The following is a 13357-nucleotide window of genomic DNA, read 5'->3' as shown; positions in this document are numbered from 1 at the left end:
CATATAATATAATATATATATATTATATATATAATATACATATAATATATATATATATATATGCCGATGTATGCTATAATATATATATATATATATATTATAGCATACATCGGCATTGTAAGAAATATTAACCATAGCTTCAATAGCCAATACGCCCCCGACCTTGGGAACTAAGATGTTATATCCCTTGTACCTGTAGTTTCACTGGCTCACTCACCCTTCAAACCGGAACACAGCAATATTAAGTACTGCTGTTTTACGATAGAATATCTGATGAGTGGGTGGTACCTACCCAGACGAACTTGCACAACGTTCTACCACCAAGTAATAACAGATAATAATAAACCAGAAAAAAAAACTTTATAAAGTCTGTTTTCACACAAAATTATTTGTTTTTTTTTTTAAAATACATATATGTTATGACATAAAAAATTATTGTTATTTTTGAAACGTTGTGCTGTGCACCGATTTATCTATTTAAAAATACTATTTCCGCGTCACGTATTATGTAGCCTATGATTAAGTTAATGTTATCGTATATACCGATTTGAGTTGAGTAGTAACAGCCTGTTAATGTCCCACTGCTGGGCTAAGGCCTCCTCTCCCTTTTGAGGAAAAGGTTTGGAGCTTTTTCCACCACGCTGCTCCAATGCGGGTTGGTAGAATACACATGTGGCATAATTTCAATGAAATTAGACACATGCAGGTTTCCTCACGATGTTTTCCTTCACCGTCAAGCACGAGATGAATTATAAACAGAAATTAAGCACATGAAAATTCAGTGGTGCTTGCCCGGGTTTGAACCCACGATCATCGGTTAAGATGCACGCGTTCTAACCACTAGGCCATCTCGGCTTATAGAATTGAGTTACTACTTTAAATTTTGGAACTTTTAATTATAAGATCTTGCCATCATTAAGCTATAGAAAAAACCGCTAGATTTTATTCTCGTATTTCTGCAACACTTTCTTTTTATTTTAATGATAAGCCTTGACACATGACATGACAAATGTGAATTCAGTGTGACCTCAGCGCCATGTTGTATCGACTACGAAATGCTATATTTTGCGTAGTCATTTTTGCAACAATATGAGAAATCTTCAACAATGAGACATTAAAGAATTATAATATTTATAAATTAATTTCTTACGAATATCTTATTATTATTAAAGTTATTTTCTAAGTATTTAATTAAGTAATCGGTATCTAGCTACTAACCTAATAATAACATCGTACGCTTCAAATACTTAAGATATTTATTGGCTGACATGTGTCTGTAAAATTCTGATAAAATTATTCAAATACAAAAAATAGATATATATAAATAATTGATCATTTTATGGATCAGAGGTATTAATAAGATGTATACATATATTGAAATTATAACAATAAACTAAAATTTAAACTTATGTTAAATAAATATATATAACATAAGTATGTAATGAAATATGGCTTTTATTTACTTTCTGAGTTATATATACTTGAAACATATTCAAATATAAAAAAAAATATTCTAACAATAAGCTGCCTTAAAACCTTTCAGTCCTTATTTACTTTTTTGTCCTTAAAACTGGTTCACAAAAAGTCGAGCCTACAGTTTTGTCGCTGACTCTCGGTCGGCTTTTGATGTTCCGATGATGTCGTGCCAACTAAGTCGATGAAAGCCATAAGCAGTCCATGATTATAGTCATAATATCTAAATCGAAAATTAAACGTGGCAGAAAGTCCGTTAAACGTAGGTCGATAGTTTAAACGGAACCCACTAACGAGGAGAGTACTATTGACATATACACGCCTATATATGTAGATACGACACATTTGTCGGGCCGATTAATGTGTCGGCTCGACCTAATATGAACCAGCTAGTACAGCTACTTTTGGATGATTACCACATAATCTGCGAGAATAGCTTACTTTCTACGACAATATTTAGAAAAAAATCGTTTAAACAGAATCTCACAGACCCAGCATCAAAGGCATCGAATAAAACTAACTACGTTTTTTTTTTTGTTGTGTTTTGATAATATAATTTTTTTTATATTTTTATTATTTTAATTTGTTTTTATTTTTTGGGTTTTTTTTTATTTATTTTATATTTTTTATAAAAACGATTTTCTTACTTCTCTAAATCTAACCGAATTTAGAAATAACTAATTTTGTAGCGTGAATATAACTTTTATTTAGAATGTCCTACTAGTGAAAGTATGCGGTCTTGTCGTTATTATTATTAATAATAATAATTTTATTTCTTATTTTATTAATTACGAGTTACTTTATTATTATTGTTATTACTGTTTATTATCATGCGCCATTCAATAATTTAAAATTGTTATATTCTAAACGAGTATCATGACCTTGCTAATAATATGCTTATAGCACATAGCATCTACACATTGCGGTAACCATGAACCCAGTGCGTTTTCATATGTACAATTACTAAAAGAGGTTACTCCATCATACATATGTTTTCAATATACATCTTAAAACGATTTAAATATATATACATCTAGTTATATCTTGATTCTGTGGACCTCATAATGTCTAATAGTGTCATATGTACATGCAAGACAGAGTATATCTGCAATAATTATCCTAAAGTAAATATATATTATATGAAAATATTATTAAAAAATTAAAAGAAAGTGTGTAAAATTTAATGATAAACATATAATAAACTGGAACGAAAATAATTTAAACATACGACGTTATTCATATGAATTTGTAAACCGTGAAAGTCGTAAAGTGATGCCTTAGCTAGGATCTTAAAAACACCATCCCATACAATAACAAAGACCATTCCGTTCCAAAATGAGATTGCAATGGTTATCGGAAAAAGTTTACACAAATATATATCCTATCATCTTTAAGACATTTAGTATAATCTAACACTGTGATGTAGAACTACCGTAAGACAAAAATTAATAAACGCGAACGTCGAATCCTTTTTTGGCTGCTATAGGTAGACGTGCACCCAGTAGGTACGGGTTTTCCACCTAAAATTTTAATCGATACATTAAAAATCTAAATCTTTGAAAATTTATCCAGTGACATTGCTTTTTTTTTAAGTATAGCCAACCCATATTTTGACAAGAATTTTCAAATGTTGCAATGACTAATTCTGCAATTCACATATCAATATGATTATATTAAAAAAAGTTTTCTCGTATCGTAATAGTAACAAAATATAACAAATTAATATTATAAGCATTGTGCGAAACAAAATGGCGTCAATATATTTCATACATAAGCAATTTATCGATAAATCGTGATGGACAAAACGAGTTCCACAGCTAAAACTTTAAAGAACTTTTTACTACTTGTGTAAAATGACTAATTAATACTAACGTCGTCCTTGTACTTCTTGGCCACCAGGTTCTTGTGGTGGTCAGGGAACCGCATCTCATATCCGGAGGGCGGCTCTGGCGGGCAACTGAACATGTGCTCGCCGTCACACATGCATCGCTGTGAGAGTTGGTACTCACGGCTGAAGGCGGCAGTGTTCTCAAAGTCCGTAATGCAGCCTTGTTCTTCTGTATATACAAATAATCATTAGAATTTTTCTGTGTTGCCTTACGGATACTATTTGTACTACAAAACTTGTATGCGACACGACATATACGACATTCTAATTTTAAATTATCTCTTTATTTTTAACCGATTGCAACGGCAATTCTCGATTCTTCTGTATAATATATTAATTAAATATATAATTATTAAATATATAATAATTTATATATTTAATGTATATGCGTATCAATATTCTGTTTATTAACCGATTGCGATGATTCTTTTTGCGTTCCGTTCAGTATCTTATATGTTTATTGCACATTCAGGTAAGCCGATTCAAAGTTACTGTATATGTATTTTTTTAATTTACTCAATAATCAAGACCTTTTTTAAAACATAATTAAATTTTACTCAACACTTTCTTTGGTATAAAATAATTATTGCAGGTTAGCTAAAATTAATTTTTAATTTAGAAATATTAGTAAAAATGTTAACAGTTAAAACGAGTGTATACTTATAAAATCATTAGAAACTTAATTTTAACTTAATTAGAATTTAATTATTCCTGTTCTAGTTCCTGAGCATCATTGATTAAGTGCTTTTATTTAACCTGTAAATAGGAATCGCTGGGTCAAATTTTGAAACTGAGTAAGTGAGTTTTTTATTTATTTGTTTGTTACGCTTTCTCGTCTTAATAACTCAAGCGATCGTCATGAAATTTTACATAAACGTTGTCAGGATTCCAGTAAAGGACAGGGTTACATCTCAGTCCCTCACACAAGCGAAGCTGCTCGTAGAAAATAGTATGCAATATATAATATATACAAATTTCTTACCGGTATATCCAACAGGACACGGGTTAGGGGGGTTGCAATAAGCTGGGAGGACCGCGTCGGTCTTGATCATCTGGCGGTTGGGAACCAGACCTGATGGACGTAGACGCTGTTCACCCTCTCCCGCACCACCGGTTACGTACTGATGGCCCCATAATGAACTAAAAAATATTTTAAAATCAGTTTCCTCTATAAATAGATATGATTATTTATATAGTAAATTTATTGATTTAAACTTTTTGAAATATATCCCCCTGACTGATTTTCACCACGGTAGCCGATGGAGACTAGCTGCGCAGGAAATATAATATAGCGTACAAGAATATAATATAAAACATAGTCATTTCATAACTCTCGTAATCCGATTGGACCCGAAAGATTCATGGCTTCATATGCTATGACAATTGAAAAGAGAAATATTTAATAAATTTAAATTGCGTTTTTTTTCTTATAAATCAATTCGATGTTTGAAGGCGAGATCTTAAGACAAAACCTAACTAGTACTAGAGACTATTATTCACGATAAAAAAAGTTAACTATAAAAAGTTTTAATATAAGTCTTTTAAAAATTACCTGTGCTGCAAATACTCTTGGTCGCGCAGGCTGGGGTTGGGGTTGCCGTCGATGAGAGAATCGTAATCTAACTGCTCGTTCTCCAGCTCTTTGTTGGCTCTGGACATCAACGCGAGGTGCCTCTCGTTCGACGGAAAGTCGAGGTAAGTTGACGCGGCATCGTTCAGGTCCTTGCCCATACGCTCGACAACTTCACGAAGTAAAGCTTCTGTTAAGGCACGGTCCTGTGAACACATCCATTGCTAAGGATTTTTGTACTCTTCCTTAATTTTTTAATTACTCCACTGGGCTTCGATATCAGATCACTGATTCTTATCAATCCCGTGTTTTTACTTGACATGACATTTAATTTTTGAAGATTTTTTATTTTAATTCATTATAAAACCGTTCTCAAAAGATGGGCTATCTAGCGTATTACATAATAGTATACATTTTTTATCTGTATTAATTTACAAACCTCGCCCCCAATAGAACCATGGGGGATAAACGCCATCGCCCCGACGATGCTTAAGCCCATAATTACCGCTCCTTTGGGGCCCATTGCGTATCTAAAAGTAAAATATATGTAATAATTTTGTCAAACTAAACATCGCAGTTTAATGTGTAAAAATGAAAAATGCTAATGTCTGTATTGATAGCCAGCTTAATATTATTACAAAGCCTGTATTAAACTTATTTTCTAGCATTTAAGTGATTATAAATAAACTATTATCATTATTCATAATAAAGTAATTATAAGATCAATGAATGTAAAAAATGAAAAATTTACAATTAATCATTGTTACTACAGAAACATAGCCGATTGTTTTTTTTTTATATATGCTTGTCATTTTATGAGCGAAGATGCAAATCAATCAAGCCATACAACTTAACATGACATAACATTATTACGAGATGTTTTTGTTTATATAAAAAATCACTCAAATCTATTGTATAGTGATCGTAGGCGTTAAGATAAAGATCGCATTTAACATTTTGGCGTTCCTTGTCGGCTTCTTTGAAACAATTCCGTTTATATTAGCATTATAATTGTTTTCGAGTAATTGTTGTTTTATATATTGTAATTTGAATAAAAAATGATTATATATCGTTTATGATCTTATCAATAAACGTTATAAGCACAAATATCTGCTATTCCCTGAATACTCCAATGATGATATGACCGAAAAAAAAATCATGTTTAGAAAAAAATCTTTTTTAGGGGTTTTATTCCAACATACCGGTATGAAACACTGTCGTTCTCCTAACTTCGAGCTGCTGCTTTGTATTTTAATCAAGCAAACAATAAAACAAAACAATCGAACCGAAAAACAATCAATCAATGAAGCAATCAAATAACCAAACAATCAAACAGTCAAATAATCAAGCAACCAAACAACCAAACAGTCAATCAATCAAACAACCAAACAGTCAATCTATCAATCAATCAAACAACCAAACAGTCAAATAGTCAACCAATCAAACAGTCAAGCAATTGAACAATCAAACAATCAAGCAAACAAACAGTCAAGTAGCCAAACAGTCAAATAACCAAATTGTCAAACAGTCAAAAAGTCAAACAATCAATCAACAAACAACAGAACTATCAAACAGCCGAACAACCAATCAATCTATCAATCAATCAATCAATCTATCAAACCATCAAATAGTCAAACAACCAATCAATCAAACAATCAATATATCAATCAAACCATCAAAAAAATCAAACAGTCGAACAACCAAACAGTCGAACAGTCAACCAATCAAGCAACCAACTAACCAACCAACCAACAACAGTCAAGCAGTCAAACCGTCAAACAAACAAACTTTCAAACAGTCAAATATTCAAACAATCAAACTAACAAACAACCAAACAATCTATGAATCAATCAATCAAACGCTCAAACAATCAAGTCAAAAAACAACTAAATACCCTTCAGTCATACAATCATATAAATAAATCAATCAGGCAATGAATCAATCATTCAAAGAATTAAACAATCGCTTAATTAAGCAAACAAGCAGTCAACCGGTTCGGAATGTAGATTCTAACAAGACAAAACACCAAAAAATTAGTACATATTTCAACAATAATAAATATGTAGGCCAATAATTTATTTTCTCTTGCGTTAAAAATCAACTACGTTTTTCTATCGTCCTAAATTTTTATTAATACTTATCAATACTTTTTAATCGTGAGAATTAAATTATCAAAGAATAATAAAACATCCTAAGGCCTATCAATATTAACGGAAGGAAAACAATGCCTTTATCTTAGAATATATCCTATATTATTTTATATTCCATTTTTTTATAGTAACAAAATATCCTGTAAATAGTTTTAGTGAGTACATGCCTATAACAATAATTATATGCTATGTTTTCTTTTAAATTGTAAAAATGTACTCGCACTCTAAATACTAAGCAACATCAAATCTCTAAAAACGTAAAACAAGTATCGGTAATGTAATTCTCTTGAATGAGACTCGAGTGCGATAAAAGACCGGTTTGTGCGGTTCGAGCTAAATGATCGCAAAGTATTTCCATTCACTAGCGTTCATTCAAACTTTCTATGATCATAGAGTAGATGATATTATACAAATATTCCAATTAATTATTGTTGTTTCTTTTCATTAAAATTCGGCTTTATTTGTGTCAAATTATAAGAACGATATCGTATATAATTTAGAAATATATATATTTTTTGTATTAAGAAAATATACGTTAATACACCAAATCAACACCGGTCTCAATATGTAATATTTTTTATTATTAATCACTATGTAATTAAGTATAAATTAAAATTAAAATATTAATTAGAATTCTAATTAATTTTAGAGTATCGACTGTCGCGAAGACAGCCTTATAAAGGCTAAGTGAGTAAGAAGTAACGGTTATTGCTCATCAAACAGACCAAAATAACTAAGATGTTTAAGAAATTTGCTATTGACTAATATTTATGTCAAGATTTGTGATAGAATTGGTACTATCTTATACGTAAAATTTTAGTGATATTGATTTAATTAAAAAAGCTCTGTGTTTAATTATTCTCTGACGGGGGTACGCGGGGCGGGCACCTGCGCGGGCGCCGGTAGTGGGCGGACAGCGGCGCGTCCTCCGCCCGCGCAGCGCCTTCGCTGTCAACGATACATACTAATAGATATTCCCATCTACTTTTTTATAATCCACCTTTTTGTTTATATTTATTTGACTATTGTTATTTTATTATTTTTACTTTTTATATTAGGAATTTTCATTTACAAGCAATTAATCTGTTTCGAAAAATTTATTTTAATAACGTTTGCTTTGAAATTATTTAAAAAATCATTGCTTTGTTACATCGTTTAAGAATACAAAAAAAATATTTATAATTTATTTATTTTACAAATCAAGAATATTTCGAATATTTTACCATACAATTACAATACATTTGACAATACTTTTGTACACTTCGAACACGACGCCGCTTGGTGGTGCATTGGTATTGCATTAAAATAAAAATCGCGAAACACTTAGCATTATTTAAAATTAATTTGGGGGATTTAAGGCGTTATTTATTAATAAGATACAAATAAAATACTTGGTTCGATTACACAACACGAATAGCAATGGCCGTCCATAAATCAATAAATTGTGCAATAGTGCATCGCGCGCAGCTGCGCCGGTCAACCTACGAATTATCTAGAATGGGGGTAGCTCACCCTACTCCTCCCCTAGAATCATCTCGAAAGGGAGGTTTAGGGGCAACTCATAAATCAATACCTGATGCGTCGAGTATTAAATTGGTAAAGCGAGCCTTAATTTACATCACGAACATTTTAATTTAAAAATTAAAATTGTATATTGACTTGATTATTATAAATAATTTAAAAAAATCAAGTTGTTATATCTTTAATTAAAGTGCAGCAGTAATTCGTTTTGAATAATCATTCGCAAAACAAATAACTGAGGATGACATAAAATATTTCATTTTCTTTGTCTTCGGAAAGACCTAGGCAAAGGTCAAATCTAAATACAACAACGTCAATACTCCGGGGATGCAACGCGCAGGTCTTGCACCCACGATTTATCGCAACATCATCGAATGCAACTCGACGCAAACTCGAAACGACTCATATAAAAAAGTGTTCTTTTTATGTAATTTTTTGAGAAAATAAACAGTTTCAACTTTTTTATCACACGACATAACTTTATACAGCTATTTTTATCAAATTAAAGACAGTGGTAGTTAGCGCCAAAAGTCTGTACTGCGCAGACTCTACTTGTTGCATCACCATTCTCATACCAAAAATAACAATTTTTCCATAAAGTAAATTATTACAGAGCAGATTAAGACACCAGCGAGCGGGTTATATACAAGCAAATTAATATATGTATATTACAGACTAAAAAATCACAAGGCACGACAAACACACCCACATAAAATAAAACTATATAAAGAAGTATAGCCAAGTAACATAGAAATAAAAAGTCTTACACCATCAAAAAGGCAGGGTGAATGCGTCATAGCCGTGACGTGGATGGGCGACGCGTGCCAAGGGTCACCTTTGCCGGTGATGACGAAACAAAAATAAATAGCATATAAATAAAAAGTTACAATGCAAAATATAAACTATAAAGAAGATAGTAACATTTAACATTTACTTACACAGAGCAGAAATTGTGGTGGAGGAATAGAAAAAAGCGTCCATTTCATAATAATCAAAATCCGACTTACTTGCAGCCTGACCAAACTTGCTATTATTATGATCAACGCCACGGCAAGGTACATGCACTTGGTTTTGACTGACTATCTTTTGGTCTGGACACTATTTTCCTAGATATGTACTCACCGGTTCAGATTCACCAGCGAAATGGGCTTCTGTGACCGTTTCCGGGGGATCGATAAAGGCCGCGCATGCGCCCTAAGCGAATCTACGCAGGTATATTCTGAATTTAAGTTAACTTCGACATTTAACAGCCATTACTACGAGAAAGTTCATATTGGATTAATTATTTTTCATTTTATAAAAACATTAAAATAAAGCGAGTTACGTTTGTAAAACATAATAATTAATTATAAGAATGTTAAAACTACAATATGTAATAATAAATTTGTATCATCATTACATTAGCAAGTATTACTCATTGATATTATTAATACTTTTTTAATTACCATAAAATAACAATTAGTAAACAGCTAATCAATCAGATAGCTGATTTGTTTAAATAATTATTTTCCTTATATGAATACTTATTTAAATAAAGGATAACTATTTACAGATTTGCATAAACAAAAATCGAATTTGCTAACTATAACAATTTATTTAAACAAATAGTTAACGCTCATATATATATATATATAACGCTTAAATTATATTATTATGCTTACTTTGAAATTACTAAAATACGGTAATAATAAGCGTCTAATACTAATAAACGGAGACCGATAACTTGTGCCAACAGTTATTTATTGGCAAAGAACATAAAAACGAAAAATTTCATTACGCGTGGCTACCAGAGTGGCTTTAGATTGCATCGATAAACTGATGAAGAAATTTCTTAGCATGATACTGGTAGTATTCCTAATGAAAAAACAAACTTGAATGTAAAAGTCAGACTTTCTTGAATTCCCTTTGAAATTGGAATAATTTAGTATAATTCTAACTTAGAGAGAGGGGATTTGACAGTCGCTCCGGGTCCCACTTGGCACAAAGGTTGTCCATTGCCATACAGCGTGGAAATGCAGCCTGCATTATGGGCAGCTTTGCGTTGGGAATCGGGAGGGACTATTTTAAATTTGACTAAAATAATAAAAATTGATAATGTAAATTATTTAAAATTAATAACTTATTAATAAAATCTTATATTATTCTAGCGTTTTACACATTTATAATTTGTATGTTTTACTATTATTCTATAGGTTAGCATTAAGAAAATATTTAATGCAAGTTTGCATTAACACGCTATAAAGCTCTAGAACATTGTTCAATTTCCCCCTGTCCTTTATCGACCTTGCCAGCCCAAGGTTACAAGTTCAAGGTAAACATATTTTGCATAATCAATGGCATACGTGACAGAACAATTAATCAGTAACCCATATTTTTTGGCATAAATTGTTTCTTTAACGAAAACTTCTTTTGAAGCTTAAGTGTATGTGCAAACGAATAATTGAAAACAGTTAACAGCGAAATATTCATTTTCGAATGAGTTACAAAAGTAGGGATAAATGAATTTCGAACGTAATTTGCAGCTGAAAACGAATCTGTTCTTGATATAATACCAATATCTCAACGATACAGCCTCGATGTCACTCTGGAATCTCGTAGCGGTTTTCTTTGTTCGTACTACCGGCACGCTGCCGAACGGCGGAACCGATGACGATGCCATATCGCTTCTACATCGTAGCGAGATTGTAGCGAGAGAACTTCGAATTCGTTTTGATTTCGATGCACTTGATATATTGCTATTACTTTCTTGTTAATTGAAATTACGAGTACATCTATCTTCCTCGCACGGTCCTATTCCATAGGTTCGTTTATAAAAGAGACAGCGGATGTTTGAGGGACGAGATGCACACAATTGGGTGTTGCATCGGTGCCTGGATTTTATCGATTTCTCTAGCAAACAGTTATACCTATGTACTACATCTATATCAGCGACCGATACCTTTCCACCGTGTTTTACTATTCTTAGTTTAATATTAAATGTCAGAGTTCACATTTTCCCAACTCATAAAATATATTGACTATTACCTAAAATTTTAATTAAATAATATAATTCCTTACTAATATTATGAATGAGAATATGATTTTGTTAATTTGTTTGTTACGCTTTCACTTCATATCTAATCAACTAATCATCATGAAATTTACATACATGTTGTCAGGGGTAAAGAAAATGACATAGGATATCAAACACATGCACCTCCTCCCACGCGGGTGAAGCCGCGAGCGTTAGCTAGTTGTTTAAATAAATTTTTATAGTTATCCTTAACAGAAAAGGAGAAGATTAAACAGCAGTGGTAAGTCAAGATCGCCCAGTGGCTAGAACACGTGTGGCCAAGCAAATCCTGGTTCGCGAGGTCAGAAACGACCTCTCCCGGTAAGTAATCGTTTTGGTGATGCTCCGCAAGGGAATCGGTATGGAGGGCGGTACGTTCTATTTCAAACGGCCCTGAGGAGGAAGGCAGCCGTGAAGACCTCGCACTGCCGTAAGCACTAACAAGGAGTGCGGGGAGCGAGATTACCTTCGCCTCCTAAGAAGAGATCCGTCGAGCCACGAGTGAAGCACAGCACGAAGCCTCTCCGATCCGTGCCGGACGACCATCGCAGTAGTATTAGGGGGTAAGAATCCCACATAACCGAGGAACCAAAAGAGCCGGGTACCTTTGTATAGGTTTCAACTGCGTGATAAAAAAGGGGCTGCCCACAGAACAGATAGAATCGGATTGAAAACTGAATGAGCAGATGGATTGTTGTGTTCTGGGCCACGTGGTGATAAATGGTCACATAACATATTAAAATTGAAAAGTGGCGCATTGGCGATGTGAGGGATTTATCATCAAATGGCCAATTTGGCAGTCTTATACCTGTTTTAATGTGCCTGTAGCTGGGTACAGTACACTGGATATGAAGTATTGCTATTGTACGGTAGAATATCTGATGGGTGGTACGTATCCAGAAGGGCTTGCACAAAATCTTACCACTAAATTAATGAAAATGAGATGCGAAGATCTCATGTTAATTTTTTGTGACCAATGAAATCTGGTGACCAGTTTTTATAGTCACAAGGAACGTAACATTTGAGTGGTGCATTGATAATGTAGATAGATCCCATACATACATATTTTCAACATAATATTACGGGTTAATATTTCACACGGTTCCATTATCTACGGGCGATAGTGAAAAATCCCTCAAACTCATTACTGTTAGAGCGTTCAAAATAAACTTGTTTTAGCCATCAATCATTCAAATAACAACTAAAATTGTCAACTTAACATAATATATTATTAGTTTCCGCCCGCTACTTCACCCGCCCGCTTATAGGTGGGGGAGGGTGTTAGGTACCCTATGTCCCCTGTACACCTGACAACGTGTATACAAAATTTCATAATGATCGGTTGAGTTGTTAATACGTAAAGTGTAACAAAAAAACCATCTCGTCCCATTGGCCCAATTCACATAACGGCAGTTCATTTTAATTTTTTTTTTTAACTATATAGACTAGCGCTTGACTGTTATCACACCCGATGGAAACTTTTCCATTTTCTTTTCCATTCGTCTCATATTCTTTTATAATTATGAATATAAATAAATATATAAAAAAGTTACATCTTTACACATCCCAATCATCAAATAAAATATTATCAAATACGCTGTATAAACAATTTCGTTTCGTTATATTACAGGATTACATTAAATAGTAAGCTACGATCGGTTGGAAATGTAGATTCTACCGTGAAGAAGCTCAATAGTTACTGT

General features: G+C 32.6%; 1 protein-coding gene across 5 annotated transcripts; it reads right to left on the bottom strand.

Moving 5' to 3' along the window:
- Positions 1-2124: 2124 nt before the first annotated feature.
- LOC126771346 (neuroendocrine protein 7B2) lies at positions 2125-9727 on the bottom strand. 5 transcript variants are annotated; one of them, XM_050491199.1, is made up of 7 exons: positions 9541-9727; positions 9370-9437; positions 5371-5461; positions 4914-5137; positions 4344-4501; positions 3346-3530; positions 2125-2993 (listed from the first exon to the last, which is right to left on the bottom strand). In XM_050491199.1, exons 2-7 carry the CDS (start codon positions 9372-9374, stop codon positions 2919-2921), a joined length of 738 nt encoding a protein of 245 aa, XP_050347156.1. In that variant the 5' UTR covers positions 9375-9437; positions 9541-9727; the 3' UTR covers positions 2125-2918. The 5 variants fall into 5 exon arrangements, with proteins under 5 accessions (XP_050347156.1, XP_050347157.1, XP_050347155.1 ...); XM_050491200.1 differs by having other exon boundaries at positions 9610-9727; XM_050491198.1 differs by lacking the exon at positions 9370-9437 and having other exon boundaries at positions 9537-9727.
- Between the last annotated feature and the right edge of the window lie 3630 nt (positions 9728-13357).

This window comes from Nymphalis io, chromosome 10 (genome assembly GCF_905147045.1).
Source record: "Nymphalis io chromosome 10, ilAglIoxx1.1, whole genome shotgun sequence".
Classification (NCBI taxonomy): domain Eukaryota; kingdom Metazoa; phylum Arthropoda; class Insecta; order Lepidoptera; family Nymphalidae; genus Nymphalis; species Nymphalis io.
Note: the sequence above shows the minus strand (reverse complement) of the source record. Positions and strands in the feature narration are given on the sequence as shown.

Coding starts and splice junctions, on each gene's coding strand:
- LOC126771346 (XM_050491198.1), bottom strand. CDS start 9,583: ATGGACGCTTTTTTCTATTCCTCCACCACAATTTCTGCTCTGTGTAA. Junction 5,462..9,536: donor ACAATTTCTGCTCTGTGTAA/GTAAATGTTAAA, acceptor TTTTACTTTTAG/ATACGCAATGGGCCCCAAAG. Junction 5,138..5,370: donor ATGGTTCTATTGGGGGCGAG/GTTTGTAAATTA, acceptor ATGTGTTCACAG/GACCGTGCCTTAACAGAAGC.